Source organism: Choloepus didactylus, chromosome 15 (genome assembly GCF_015220235.1).
Source record: "Choloepus didactylus isolate mChoDid1 chromosome 15, mChoDid1.pri, whole genome shotgun sequence".
Classification (NCBI taxonomy): domain Eukaryota; kingdom Metazoa; phylum Chordata; class Mammalia; order Pilosa; family Megalonychidae; genus Choloepus; species Choloepus didactylus.
Genome location: NC_051321.1, coordinates 44,270,406 through 44,285,258, shown reverse-complemented (window position 1 = coordinate 44,285,258; position 14,853 = coordinate 44,270,406). Strand labels below are relative to the sequence as shown.

Genomic DNA, 14,853 nt, shown 5'->3' with positions numbered 1-14,853 from the left:
TCAAACTTTACTATTTTTAGAAAATTCTTTTTTGTTTTTAACCTGCTTTTTATGTAATGCCTACATATGGATAAAGTACTCAGAGACCTTGGATTTTTAAAAATATGGTAGAAATAAAAAGCAATGTCAGTTGAAGCCAGTGACTCATCTGCTTGTTTACTTAACACATTATTTTCCATAGCAAATCTATACTAACAGACATTTTAGATAGTAAGTTTCTCATGGTGCTCCTTTAGCATCTAAAACCACTTTATTCTTAATAATGTATTGTGTGTTCTTCTAGATGTCACAGGTTTCTGCATAAATGAATATTTTACATTAAGTAAATGTCAGCCATCCCCATCCACAGGTAGGGTGTTTCATGGCATCTTTCCTATACACTAGAGTACCCAACCCAATTAAGTGTGATTTTCTTTACATTTTGCCTAGTGGGTTTTTGTTATTAATAGTAGTAGTAGTATTGAAAGAAAAGAAAATAAACAGAAAATGACTATTACAGTTAGAAGTAATCACTAAGTAAATAGAGTTTAAGTCCATGATAGCTGGATTAATTGTTTCTTTGTAAAATTTATCAGCATCCTGATTTCGTGAGATTTGTTTTAATTCATAATTTTTTGAAAATTTTCTCTTTAGGTTTCAACAGCATGTGCCTTTCCGGGAAAGTAAACTCACTCACTATTTTCAAAGCTTTTTTAATGGTAAAGGGAAAATATGTATGATTGTCAACATCAGCCAGTGTTGTTTTGCCTATGATGAAACACTCAATGTATTGAAGTTCTCAGCCATTGCACAAAAAGTAAATATATTTAAACTTCTGTAGAATTTATTAAACCTCTTATCATTGAATATTAACTATTTTTTCCTGGAATAAATGGTATATTTTGCACTTATTACTATAAACATAGGAAATAATTAAAATGTAAACAATTTGAACAAGTAGAAAGACATGGGGAAGATTGAAAGCGTAATCCTGCCAAGATTAAAATGACGTTAGTAGTATGTCTTAATAATAAACATCTGTTAACAGATTAAGAGTGTTCTTGGAAGGAACTGTCTGCTCTGTCATCCATCTGGTTCATTTTGTGTTCCTGGGTAATTGGGAGCTCCCTGCCAGGAATAGTACCGGAGCTTAATCCAGAAAGTTTACCTGTATTTTACGTATGTAGCTAGCTTTTTTCTTATTGGAATGTTCATTTAAGGATGCCATTTCATTTTTTGTAGGTTGGTTTGCATAGTTTTTCTTTTAAAACTCAAATTGTCATTTGATTTGAATTTATCAAATTAATAAATTTTTAGTGGACACTTCTTGCTTGTTCTGTTTTATAAGTCATATTGGATATTTTAACAGGTTTTTGTTCCAGACAGTTTAAATTTGTCTCAAGAGAAATCATTTGGACCTGTCAAATCTTCTCAAGACATATTGCTAGACGTTAATAATTCAGATAATAAAATATTAAATGTAAAAAGAAACACCATTTCATGGGAAGGTAGTCTAGAAGATCTGGTGGAAGATGAAGATGTGACTGAGGATTTAGAAAAAGCTGAAGAAAACCAAAATGTGGAAACTGAACTTAATGAAGAAGATCTAGATAAGACATTAGAGGACAATAAGGCTCTCATTGGCCAAGAGGAGAACAGAGTAAGTATTAAGAACTCATACTTCTAAGCTTCGCTTGCTATTCTGAAGTTAGGGTTGACAGTTCTTAAGGCTCTTTCTCTTCCATTTTTTTTCAACAATCCACCAAACTTTACATATGTCAACTCTATATTTTGAAAAATTTTTTAAATACAGAAAGTGTAATGAACATCCATTTACCCATTACCTGAATTTGCTAATTGTTAACATTTTGCCATATTTAATTTAATTTTCTTGCTGTGTGTAAATACACATTTCTTTTCCTGAATCATTTGAGAACTAGATATGATAATTTACAGCTAAATACTTCAGCATATATTTTTTCCCTTAGAATAAGGACATTTTCCTCAAAATCACAAGTCAGTTTTCATACTCAAGAAATTTAATAATGATACAAAATATAATCTGTTATACCGTCCATATTCAGATTTCTCCAGTGATTCCAATATAGCCACTTTGTTTCTGATTTACAACTAAAGTTAACAAACACGTTGCTTTTGAAAATTGTCATGTTTCTTAAATCATCTGTAATCTAACATTGGGATTTGTGAAAAGTTGAAGCTCATTACCTTGTAGAATACCCCTAGTCTGAATTTGTCTGATTATTTCCTTATGATTCAAGTTTACCACTTCAGACAAGCTTATTGTATTGGTTTTTCCCATCGCAACAAATCAGGAGGCACATGATGTCCTGTTTTCCCATTCTTGGTAATGCTAAATTTTGCTCACTTGGTTAAAGTATTGTGTGTCTGGTCTCTCTTCATTGAAAAAGCATCTAATTTGAAGGATGGTACTCTGAGACCTTGTGAATATCCTGTTCCCCAGGATCCTTTCATCCAATGATTTTGGCATACTCCACCAGATTTTTAATTTGCAGTCTTAAGTATGAGTAGTCAAAATGACGACTCAGTACTTGTTTCTTCAGAAACAAGAATTGCTTGGTGATCTTATTTTTATGTAAATAAATAAAGTTTAAGAAGGGTTCTTTTAGCCTCTAACCAAGTATAGTTCACATCTATTTTAAAGTTGTATTAATCCTCAAATTTACATTATGTCCTTTTTGCTAGTCCCCCACATCCAATGGTCATAACTACATAGGTATAAATGGGTGTTCTTAATATTTTCTTAGGAACCCTGTTTGTGGGTGTGGTTTAAAGGTGTTGACATATCTCACATCATAGTATTCTCTTGGACTGCAGAAGTCCAAATAGATTGATGATATGCTGGGTTAAATACTCTCACTTTAATACTTAAGTGACACTGAAATCTGGTGTTGTTTGGAAACAAGAATGAAAGCTTCAAATGCTACGCGAGTCCCAGTTTATCTGGTCACTATGTTATTAGACCTGTTTACTTGGGCTGCATAATGTAGTACTTTCCTCAGTGACAAAAGAAGCCATTCAGAGCCCTGTTTTAGTTTGTACCAATCTTCTCCAAGTTGAAGTTTTTATAAAGTGTTTATTAAAATTGAACTGTTGATAAAATTTCTGAATTTACTAGGAAAAAATATTTAATGATATAGTTTATGATACGTTACATAGTATAAATGTTTATCTTATCATAACATTGACTAGATACTCTAAAATTAAAATTTTGTCTAATATTTGACTTTTGAAAAGAGCTATGACTGGACTTTGGGTGCTTTGTCTTAGCATTTTAATTGGAGGATTGGGGGTATTAAAGATCATTATGAAATATATTGTCATTAAATGTGTGTTTATACTTCATTTATAAATGTGTTTAAATGGTTCATTTAGTTAGAGTAGCCAACTGGAATTTTTATTCCCCAGCAGCAACTTTATCAGATGTTAGCAATGATTAAAATCATAATTGTTGTTGGAAATTATTATTAAAGGAAACCGATTCTCCAACATATTCCCACATTCATATAGATACATCTAAGTCTTCCACATCTGTCCTTCATTAGTTACTATTTATTGTTTTAAATAGTGGGAAAGTTTGGGATTGTTTAAAATTGTAGAACTAGTATTAGAAATTAATAGTAGAAAGTGGGGAAAAAAGGAAAATAAAATTTTAAATATAAGCATCTCTCTGTTACCACCCATATTATTGGATTTATGCTATACATTACTGTTTTGTACACTGATTTTCTTTATTTAAAACTAATTTGTAAAAAAAATGAATTATTAATATGTCGTCATTTTTTATTACATAATAATTTACTGCATAGCTGTACCATACTTGAATCAATCCCTTATGTTAGGCTGAGTTGGATTTCACTTGTTCTTTATTTAAATACAATAACAACCACAAAGCATCAGCACTGGAAATGCTTCTTAGAGCTTAAACTTTGGGTCATGATATCTAAGTATTTCCTCAGTATAAGTTCTCAGAATTGTAATTTCTGAATCAGGTTATCTATAGAAATATTTTCACATATAATAGTTGAAACCTTAAAAGATCTATAGCTTTCAAAGAGGATATTGGTTAATTTATTGTTGAGAAATTTTGGTCAGAAACCTTAAAAAACAATTATCAGGCTGTTTTAATGCTATCATTTATTTTCTTATGATTCTGTACTGCCCATGTTAAGTATTGTTTTATTTAGTTGTTGTCCATACTTATTTATGTATGTGTTTTCAAAGGCTCTCAGGTTGTTGCCCACATTTATATAGTTACAACAGCCAATAAGATAAATTTAAGTAACATGTCTCCCTGGCACTTGGGAAAGTGTTTGGGGTTTCTTTGCAGCTTACCTACTCTATACAACACTTGGGCTTGAGAGGTTGATAAGCTAGTTTTGAACCCCAACTTTAGCATTTACCACAGACTATCTTTACTTTCTCCACTTGTGAGATGTGGTTGTTACTAAGCTCACAAAGGTGGTGTGGATTAGATGAAATTAGATTAGATGTGGAATTCCCCAAAGTAGTTCCTGATGGATAATCGATGTTCACATTTTACTTTTCTTTTTTCTTAGTGTAGCTAGATAGTGAGATATTTGAATGGCTGTAAGTATTTCTAAAATGTGCAAAAGTCCATCTGACTTTTCATATTAAAGAATTGCTGCAAAAGCGTAATTTTCAGTGAGAATATATTATAAAAGGATACACAATTATAATCAACGAAGTAAAAAGTAAAAATTTTATTTTCTGAACATTGGAGTTTCTCTTGGAATATTTTGTTCTTTTATAAGAATTTTAACATTTACATGTTTTAGAAACTATTGGAAATAATAGAAGACCTGAAAAACAAACTGATAAATGAAAAAAAAGAAAAGTTAGTATTGGAATTTAAAATTCGAGAAGAAGTTACACAGGAGTTTACGCTGTATTTGGCTCAACGGGAGGCTGACTTTAAGTAAGTTCCTTCATGTCCTGGTAAAAATTGAGAATTTTATTTACTTTTTAATATCAGATGGCTCCTGAATTAAGGAATTGACCTCTTCTTTATACAGGCTTGAAAATAGCTGTTACTAATTCCCATAATGATTCTGAATTATATGGGGTGATAATTTAAATTTCCTTTTAATTTATAATATACTTGATCTTAGAAGTTTAAAACAAAAACACAAAGTAATGAACTCTGTTTCTTAATGGGATTAATTTGTGTTATGAAGGGAAACTCTCCTTCAGGAACGAGAGAGATTGGAAGAAAATGCTGAATGTCGTTTGGCTATCTTCAAGGATTTGGTTGGTAAATGTGACATTCAAGATCCAACGAATGAAGATTGTGTCATGAAAGTTGAAACTGAAGTATGTTAACTGAAATATTTAAACAAACAAACAGAAAATCCAGTAAGATTTTTGTTACCAGAAGTTAGCATAGCACATCAATTATGAGAAACATTAATACTCGTTAGAATAAAAAAAAAGTACTTCATAGCTTTATTATTATTAAGTGTGTTTTGTTAGGAATATAAGTGCATAATAGTTTAAATATAGCTATTTGACTTGGAAAAAATTAGACCTGTTATTTTTATATCTCATTTTGGTATTGCTTGAATCATTGTATTGATTGTAGGTTTCAATTCCTTTTTGTCTAATTATGGGATACCTCTCTCAGACTTGTCATAAACCCAAAGAATTTTAAAGTTATGAGGGACCTAGGGGAGCATCTAGTCTAACTGCTTCAATTAAAGCAAAATATTAAAAGGGTTGCCCTTGATGAGCAACTGATCATTCCCTCCTGTTGAGGAAACATTATCCTTTTCTGCACACCGTTTCCCTGCTGCCGTTGAAGCTGAAATGGATCAACTTTATTGTTGTTCTTGTTTGTTTGCTTTTGTTTTGTTTACTCTCTCAATTCAGGCCTGGGATGGCAATGTCTAAGCTCTTGCTATCAAATCACAACTATTTGTCCCCCACATGGTTTGGGACTTTCGGTAGAGTTGTAAAAATGGAGGTTTGTTTGCTGGGCTATCCCACTAAAGCCTTTTAAAACTCAGTACATAATTGAAACTATATATGAACTAGGTAATCATAATTGTTCTGTAATGACCTATCATGGTTTATGACGTTTTTATTGGAAAATATTCCGTTCAACCAAAAATGAATAAGGGGCACAACTTTTTCGTAATTTGAAATGCTCCAATATAACTTTTTTTTTTTTAACTTCAAGTTGTGAGCTTTTTTGCTGTTTGTAAAACTGTGTCAATCAGATGTATCACATTTTGAGAGTGAAAGCCACTGTTAACATTAGGCATGTGGTTTTTGCTATTTTTAGGGAACACATAATTGTGTAGGAATTGAAGACTTTATTGATTCTCTTCAAGACGATGTCAGTGATATTAAGAAACAGGCTGAAATTGCTCACTTATTTATTGCATCTCTTGCTGACCCCCAGGAAGCTATTGTTTGTTTAGAACTAAAGTTTAATCAAGTTAAAGCTGAATTAGCTAAGACCAAAGAGGAATTAATCAAAACCCAAGAAGAATTAAAAAAGAGAGAGAATGGTAAGTAGATGTATTTAACCCTTATTTAGATTTTATAAACACATAAAACATATACTTGTTAAGTATAGATACTTATGTAGCTTATTTACCACACTGACCAGAAAATTTTTTGATCTAGGTAACATTTAATATTTTGCCATTTATGTAACTTTATAGTAACTCAGTATTAAAAATACATATTTTCCCTTCATTTGCTTCAATAATATTATTTCAATAATATTAGAAAATTAATTTCTCAAAAGCCATCTAAGTATTAGCATTATCAGCAAATTAAGAAATCTGTAAAGCTGTAAATTTTGTTACTCTATTTGTATTACTTATGAACTTTCATAGTGAGTTCTTAAAAATCCGTAGTGTGTTCAAACAGATTCTGCTCTGGGCTTGTAAGTCTAAGATGAGTGACTATTGTGGAAGTGGTCTTAAATAGTCTGTTTTATTGATGCTTTATTCTAGCACTGAAAGCATTTATATATACACACACACATACACACAAGTATACATATATAAATATATATATATTTATATATATATGAGTGTCATCTGTGTTTTAAGGGTCATGTGAAATACTCTGCCCTTTACTGTGTGAAACAATATGGGTGAAAAATAGCAGGTAAGTGGTGCCTCTGCATTTGAAGTGGGCCCAAAGGCACTGGCTCTCTTCCATGATATTCTACCAGTAGTTCTTGACTATTTTACTTACATCATTGATTTTTCACTCTTTGTGGCTGTTTGAAAGGGTTTTTTTCTGAAACATTATCCTCTGATAGTAGAATTAGCAGCTGAGTGCTGTGCAGTTCTAGTGCTGTCAAAATCATCTTTCCTGAGTGCAAAACTAGTTAAAAGCATTCTGTATTTACTCAGTTATATATATTTTTAGATGCTTATTTTCAATATTAATTTATTATTTATGTTTTCAGAATCAGAAATTAACTTAAATTCATTGGTTCAAGAACTTGAGCAATCTAATAAGGTAATACTTTAGTTTTGTGTATTTTGTCTTGTAAGGAATTTAGTAATTAAGTAAATGAAGGGGACATGAATTATGAATAGTGCATTTATTTTAAAAATAAAAGTGTAAATGAACATGATAAAAAATGGAAAAGTATAAGTCCTTTCACCTCCATACCTCTTTCCAATGGTCACTTTAGTTTCTTGAATTCTTCCAGAAAAATTTTGTGCATATATGTAACATACACACACATACACCTTTGAAAAAGTTTGTACAGATTAGCATCTTGCTTTCCTTCCTTAAAACATATATTAAAGATAATTCTACATCAGCACACACAGATTTATCTAATTCTTTTAACAGGTGCATGGTGTTGATCAGGTTTTATAAATAGTATTTATTTTGTTTGAAATTATTAAGTGTTTTAAAATCTGGCATGTAATCTGGGCATTGTTCATCACGGGAACAAAAGCTATTTCCTTAGAATCCCTAGAACCTTGGTACCCTCAGACCAGATAATCACCGCAAATGTTTGTAGATGGATTTTATATTTACAGGTTTAAAAATGAAATTATAATATACATACAACTGAAATTAATTTAGAATTCTGAATATTTTACTTTTCCTGTCCTTCTCTAGCATGGGCTTTATTTTAACTTTATCCTTCTGAAGTGCTGAGTATCTTAAGATATGATCAGATATGCATACTTCAAGATCTAGCCATCTAATATCCAGTATTAAAAGAAGTCACCAAAATGTACTTAACAGAAGAGAATACTTAAGAGTTATTATTTAGATAATTCCTAATCTTTTCCTTTAATTTTCTAGTTATAAAAATAGATGCTAGTTTTAAAAATCCAATTAACCTTAAATTATATAGTAAAAGTCCCTTGTAATTGCGTTCCTAAGTTAAAAAGAAAAACCAAAAAGTTAAAAGTTCTTCTCAACTTTCACTTTATATGTATTTATAGTTATAAAACACTTAACATGTGCCAGGTTTTCTTTTAGATATTTTGCATATATTAGGTCATTTAAATATCAAAACAACTGTATGGTGAGGTACTCTTATTATTTTTTTATTTTTACAGAGACGTTAGATAACACAGCTAGAAAATGGAGAATCTGGAATTCACACCAAGGCAGTCTGACTCTAGATTCCTTTTACCTATGATGCTATATTGCTTCTCCTTCCTATGTTTTTATGAGTCCATGTTATTTTTTTAAACAAAAATAAGATCTTGCTTTTCAGAGTTTGTTGCTACTTGGTATTTTTGATTATTTTAAAAATTTCAAGCAATTCTAAAGTTGCATCGTATTTGCATTCTAGTTCCCCCAAATATACTCACTAAACATTGCCATTTTTCTTCTTTCGAAAGAAAATAATTATGCAGAATGGAAGAATTCAAGAGTTGATAGATATAATTGATCAAAAAGATACTATCAACAAATTCCAGAACCTAAAGTCTCATACAGAAAACATATTTAAAGGCAGTGTCAGAATTTAGCTTTATTTGTCCCTGTTATAAACTAGATTTAAAAGTTTATGCTTTGAAGTAAAATAATTTAAAACAGCTTATGCAACTAAGATTAATTTACTAAGAATGCTCTCTTATCCTGGCATGAAATTCAGTTTACTATTTTGCAAATCTGAATTTTTAAGAACTCATAAAAAGGCATTTGACTTCTTTGAACGTAATATTCCACAAACAAATCTGGCAGCATTTTGTACTTAAGAGGGAGAAGAATATGTAGCCCTTGGAAGTTAAATCTCATCTAGTTGGAAGGGAAGCTCTGGGGTGAAAACAACTTAGATAGCTATAGAAAAGAGCCAGAGAACTATAACATGAAATTTTGTGGAAATAAGGGTAAAGGCTTCAGAATGAACAAAATCATGAAACTGAGAAACCTTTCAGTCAATATAGGTAAGTACAAGCAATTTGTTGTTGAAGAAAATTGCTGAAGCAAGAAGTGATGATGAGATGAGGTTGAAATAATAGACTATGGGAATATGGTAGAAGGCCTTGAATTCCACATTGAAGAGTTTGAGTTTATTCTGTAGCAGCAGGGAGCCTTTAATTTTAAGCATAAGAGTAGCAAAGTTAATTTTTTTTATTTTGAGTAGATATTTTTGGAAACTCTGAGGATGGTATTGAGATTGAATTTGACTGGAGTCAGAGATAGGAGCCTATTGGAAGAATTCAAGCAATAACTGATGAGGGTTTTGATTTAGAGTAGTCAATATTAGTAGAAGTGATTTTAATGTGAAATAAGAGAGGTAAGACCTTTGGGGCTTGGGGCTTGACTTTTTCTAGTAACTTAGTTCATGGACTTCCAGGCTGCCAGTACTTTTATTTCATTATTCACCACACACTTTTTCTGATCACATGACCTAGATTTTTTAATCTGGTCTTTGGCTTGGTGAAGGAAAATAGAATCAAGAAAAAGGAAAGCCAGAGACAGATCATTTCAATCCATTACAACTTCAAAAAAAAATGGTTGGAAATTTAACATGGAATTGTATTATTTCTGTAATATGTTAGTGTCACAGCCCAAGAGGGCTTTTGTAGCCAAAGGACTAAAGACAACACCGGACACATCCTGAGACATGAAAGCCTTTATTTATGGGGCTTACCGACAGGGTGGGAAGTCTAGTCATGTTGCCCTGAATTCTGGAGCTTCTCTGAATGGATTCTGGAGCTGCTCTGAATGGGCGGCAGGTTCAGAGCTCAATGTGAAAATCCTCCGCACTTTGAGGGGGCTGAATAAACTGGTTATAAGAGCTCCACATTCCAATGGGTATGAGAGTATAAGGCAGGCTTGCAATGTAGGGAGGGATTGATTGTAATCAATGGGAAGGAGAGGAGGATTATAGATTATCTTGTAGATAACAGTATCTCAGGGAGTCTCAGGGAGGAGGTAGTTATAGATTACATTTAGCACAGAGGCCTGATTTTACAAGGAGAATAGGTCAAACATTAACTCTCCTAGGTCATGCAAACTGCTGTGTACAGTCTTCAAGACACCTGGGAGCCTGGGGTTCCTACTTAGCATATCACAAGGAATTAGCAATGTTTAAGTAAGTAATAGTTAAAATAAAATAAGCAGTATTCCTAATATAATTAATCCTTGCCTATACGTTTATAGATTATAGTTTTATTCACTAACTTAAAAACATGTTCACACGAATATATAATTAAATAATATAATTAAACAAACCCAACGTAATTCAGAAGTTTTCTAATTATTCTAATTAACTGTTGATACTGTGTATCTTTAAATATACATATACATATTCATTGAAGATGAATTTGTTTTCAGGTGTCAAGGTGAAACTGCAAGCTTAACAGATTTTAGGACATGCCCACCCTCCCTACCCACCCTCCAACATGAGTATACAAATTAGTTAATATTCATTTGTCTGAGCCATCAGATATTTTAGACTGGCTTCAGAAATAACTTAGACAATGCTTTAACAAATTTGAAATTACAATTTTTATGATAAACTATTGAAAGATAATTTATATAGTTTTTACATTCATTTTCTCTTTCTTTCTATGTGTGAATTAATTTTAATTCATTTTGCTTCAGGACAAGACTAACATGTCTTTAAAAATAAACAATAAAATGACTTGTAATGAAACAGTTGAAGTACTTAAGGGCAACAAAATTAAAACCTCTTCAGGAAGAAAAAGATTAAGTGAAAATGAACTTCTTCAACAGGAAGAACCACCAGCAAAGAAAGGTACTACTTCAGGTGCCAGCAGGAGCCTTGAAGAAAGCTAATTCCTAAACTACTAAACAGAAAACTTGCAAATAAGAGGCAATTTACTTGTATAGGGAAAACACTTGGGAAAATCTAAATGTCACTGATTTTTATCCTAACATAAACTGTCTAGAGAATGGGTGTATTTAAAGCTGCCTTCGATTTTAATGACTAGGTTTTTAGATTTTGTGCTTTTATCACTTGTTTCCTTTGCATGCCTATAATTACTTCCTTCATTTTGTGCTTATGCGAGTTAAAACTCAACTCTAATTTTCATAAGTAACTTGTACCTAGTTCTGCCAAATCTTTCCACATTGTTGGGTTTTTTTGTTTTTTTTTTTTTCTTTCCTTGCATTCTTTATTCATTTGGACAAAACGAGATTATATATGTAAAATATCAGTCTCTTATCACACACATGGTTTCCAAATATTTTTTTCCCATTGAATTGGCTACCTCTTTACCTTTTTGACAGATGCCTTTGAGGTGTAGAAGCTTTTAAGTTTGAGGAGTTCCCATTTATCTATTTTTTCTTTCATTCCTTGTGCTTTGGGTATAAGGTCTAAGAAGCGATTTCCTGATGTTAGGTCTTAAAGATGATTCCTTGCATTATCTTCTAGGATTTTTTTTTTTTTAATGTTCATTTTATTGAGATATATTCACATACCACGCAGTCATATAAAACAAATCGTACATTCGATTGTTCACAGTACCATTACATAGTTGTACATTCATCACCTAAATCAATCCCTGACACCTTCATTAGCATGCACGCAAAAATAACAAGAATAATAATTAAAGTGAAAAAGAGCAATTAAAGTAAAAAAGAACACTGGGTACTTTTGTCTGTTTGTTTGTTTGTTTGTTTCCTTCCCCTATTTTTCTACTCATCCATCCATAAACTAGACAAAGGGGAGTGTGGTCCTTATGGCTTTCCCAATCCCATTGTCACCCCTCATAAGCTACATTTTTATTCAAGATTCATGGGTTCTGGGTTGTAGTTTGATAGTTTCAGGTATCCACTACCAGCTACCTCAATTCATTAGAACCTAAAAAGGGTTGTCTAAATTGTGCGTAAGAATACCCACCAGAGTGACCTCTCGGCTCCTTTTGGAATCTCTCTGCCACTGAAGCTTATTTCATTTCCTTTCACATCCCCCTTTGGTCAAGAAGATGTTCTCCATCCCATGATGCCGGGTCTACATTCCTCCCTGGGAGTCATATTCCACATTGCCAGGGAGATTCACTCCCCTGGGTGTCTGATCCCACGTAGTGGGGAGGGCAGTGATTTCACCTTTCAAGTTGGCTTAGCTAGAGAGAGAGGGCCACATCTGAGCAACAAAGAGGCATTCGGGAGGAGGCTCTTAGGCACAACTCTAGGGTGGCCTAGCCTCTCCTTTGCAGCAACAGTCTTCCCAAGGGTAAATCCTGTGGTAGAGGGCTCAACCCATCAAACCACCAGTCCCCTATGTCTGTGGTCATGTTACCAACCATCGAGGTGGGGTAGGCCAATACCCCTGCATTCTCCACAGGCTCCTCAAGGGGGCTCTACATATTTTTTTCCTTGTTTTTTTTTTTAACTTTTTTTTTTAATCAACTGTATGAAAAATAAAAAAATAAAATAATTTAAAAAAAACATACAATAAAAACATTTCAAAGAGACCATAACAAGGGAGTAAGAAAAAGACAACTACCCTAAGATGACTACTTTACTTCTAACATGTTCCTACTCTACCCCAAGAAAATTACCTAATATAGCAACATTTCTGTGAACTTGTTCCTACTATACCCATCATAAATTAACAGACCATAGTCATTCCTGGGCATTCCCAGAATGTTAAATTTACCCTCAATAGCTTATCTGTTCTTGGATTATTGTTCCCCCTTCCTTAATTGTTCTCTATTGCTAGTTCCCCTACATTCTACATTATAAACCATTTGTTTTACATTTTCCAAAGTTCACATTAGTGGTAGCATATAATAGTTCTCTTTTTATGCCTGGCTTATTTCGCTCAGCATTATGTCTTCAAGGTTCATCCATGTTGTCATATGTTTCACAAGATCATTCCTTCTTATTGCCGTGTACTATTCCATCATGTGTATATACCACATTTTATTTATCCACTCATCTGTTGAAGGACATCTGGGTTGTTTCCATCTCTTGGCAATTGTGAATAATGCTGCTATGAACATTGGCGTGCAGATATCTGTTCGTGTCACTGCTTTCCGATCTTCTGGGTATATAACGAGAAGTGCAATCACTGGATCGAATGGTAACTCTATATCTAGTTTTCTGAGGAGCTGCCAGACTGATTTCCAGAGTGGCTGAACCATAATACAGTCCCACCGACAATGAATAAGAGTTCCAATTTCTCCACATCCCCTCCAGCATTTGTAGTTACCTGTTTGTTTAATGGCAGCCATTCTAATCGGTGTTAGATGGTATCTCACTGTGGTCTTAATTTGCATCTCTCTAATAGCTAGTGAAGCTGAACATTTTTTCATGTGTTTCTTGGCCATTTGTATTTCCTCTTCAGAGAACTGTCTTTTCATATCTTTTGCCCATTTTATAATTGGGCTGTCTGTACTATTGTCATTGAGTTGTAGGATTTCTTTGTATATGCAAGATATCAGTCTTTTGTCAGATACATGGTTTCCAAAAATTTTTTCCCATTGAGTTGGCTGCCTCTTTACCTTTTTGAGAAATTCCTTTGAGGTGCAGAAACTTCTAAGCTTGAGGAGTTCCCATTTATCTATTTTCTCTTTTGTTGCTTGTGCTTTGGGTGTAAAGTCTAGGAAGTGGCCGCCTAATACAAGGTCTTGAAGATGTCTTCCTACATTATCTTCTAGGAGTTTTATGGTACTCTCTTTTATGTTGAGATCTTTGGTCCATTTTGAGTTAATTTTTGTGTAGGGTGTGAGGTAGGGGTCCTCTTTCATTCTTTTTGATATGGATATCCAACTCCCCCAGCCCCATTTTTTGAAAAGACCATTATGACCCAAAGTCAGGGAGTGTAAGTCCTCCCACTTTGTTTTTCTTTTTTAGAGTGTCTTTAGCAATTCAAGGCATCTTCCCTTTCCAAATAAATTTGATTACTAGCTTTTCCAAGTCTGCAAAGTAGGTTGTTGGAATTTTGATTGGAATTGCATTGGATCTGTAGATCAGATTGGGTAGGGTTGATATCTTAATAATGTTTAGCCTTCCTATCCATGAACACAGAATATTTTTCCATTTCTTTAGGTCCCCTTCTATTTCTTGTAGTAAAGTTACATAATTTTCTGTGTAGAGATCTTTTACATCCTTGGTTAACTTTATTCCTAGGTACTTGTCTTTTTTTAATTGCTATTGAGAAAGGAATCTTTTTCTTCAGTGACTCTTCAGTTTGGTCATTTATAGTGTATAGGAACATTATTGCTTTTGTGCATTAATCTTGTATCCTTCCACTTTGATAAACTTGCTTATTAGCTCAAATAGCTGTGTCGATTTCTCAGGGTTTTCCAAATATAAGATCATATCATATGCAAGTAATGGCAGTTTTACTTCTTCCTTTACAATTCGAATCTCTTTTATTTCTTTATATATATATGTAAA

General features: G+C 32.8%; 1 protein-coding gene across 4 annotated transcripts in view; it reads left to right on the top strand.

Annotated features, from left to right (window-relative positions):
- The window catches only part of KIF20B (kinesin family member 20B), a 114,074-nt gene that overhangs the window by 46,814 nt on the left and 52,407 nt on the right, over positions 1 to 14,853 (top strand). For 3 of the 4 annotated variants that reach the window (XM_037805121.1, XM_037805119.1, XM_037805120.1), the window contains exons 12-18: positions 634 to 796; positions 1,349 to 1,639; positions 4,818 to 4,957; positions 5,217 to 5,352; positions 6,323 to 6,551; positions 7,469 to 7,521; positions 11,089 to 11,242. In XM_037805121.1, the coding sequence (XP_037661049.1) occupies positions 634 to 796; positions 1,349 to 1,639; positions 4,818 to 4,957; positions 5,217 to 5,352; positions 6,323 to 6,551; positions 7,469 to 7,521; positions 11,089 to 11,242 (1,166 nt within the window). The remainder of the gene's footprint in view (positions 1 to 633; positions 797 to 1,348; positions 1,640 to 4,817; positions 4,958 to 5,216; positions 5,353 to 6,322; positions 6,552 to 7,468; positions 7,522 to 11,088; positions 11,243 to 14,853) is intronic. The other variant, XM_037805122.1, reaches the window with a different exon arrangement.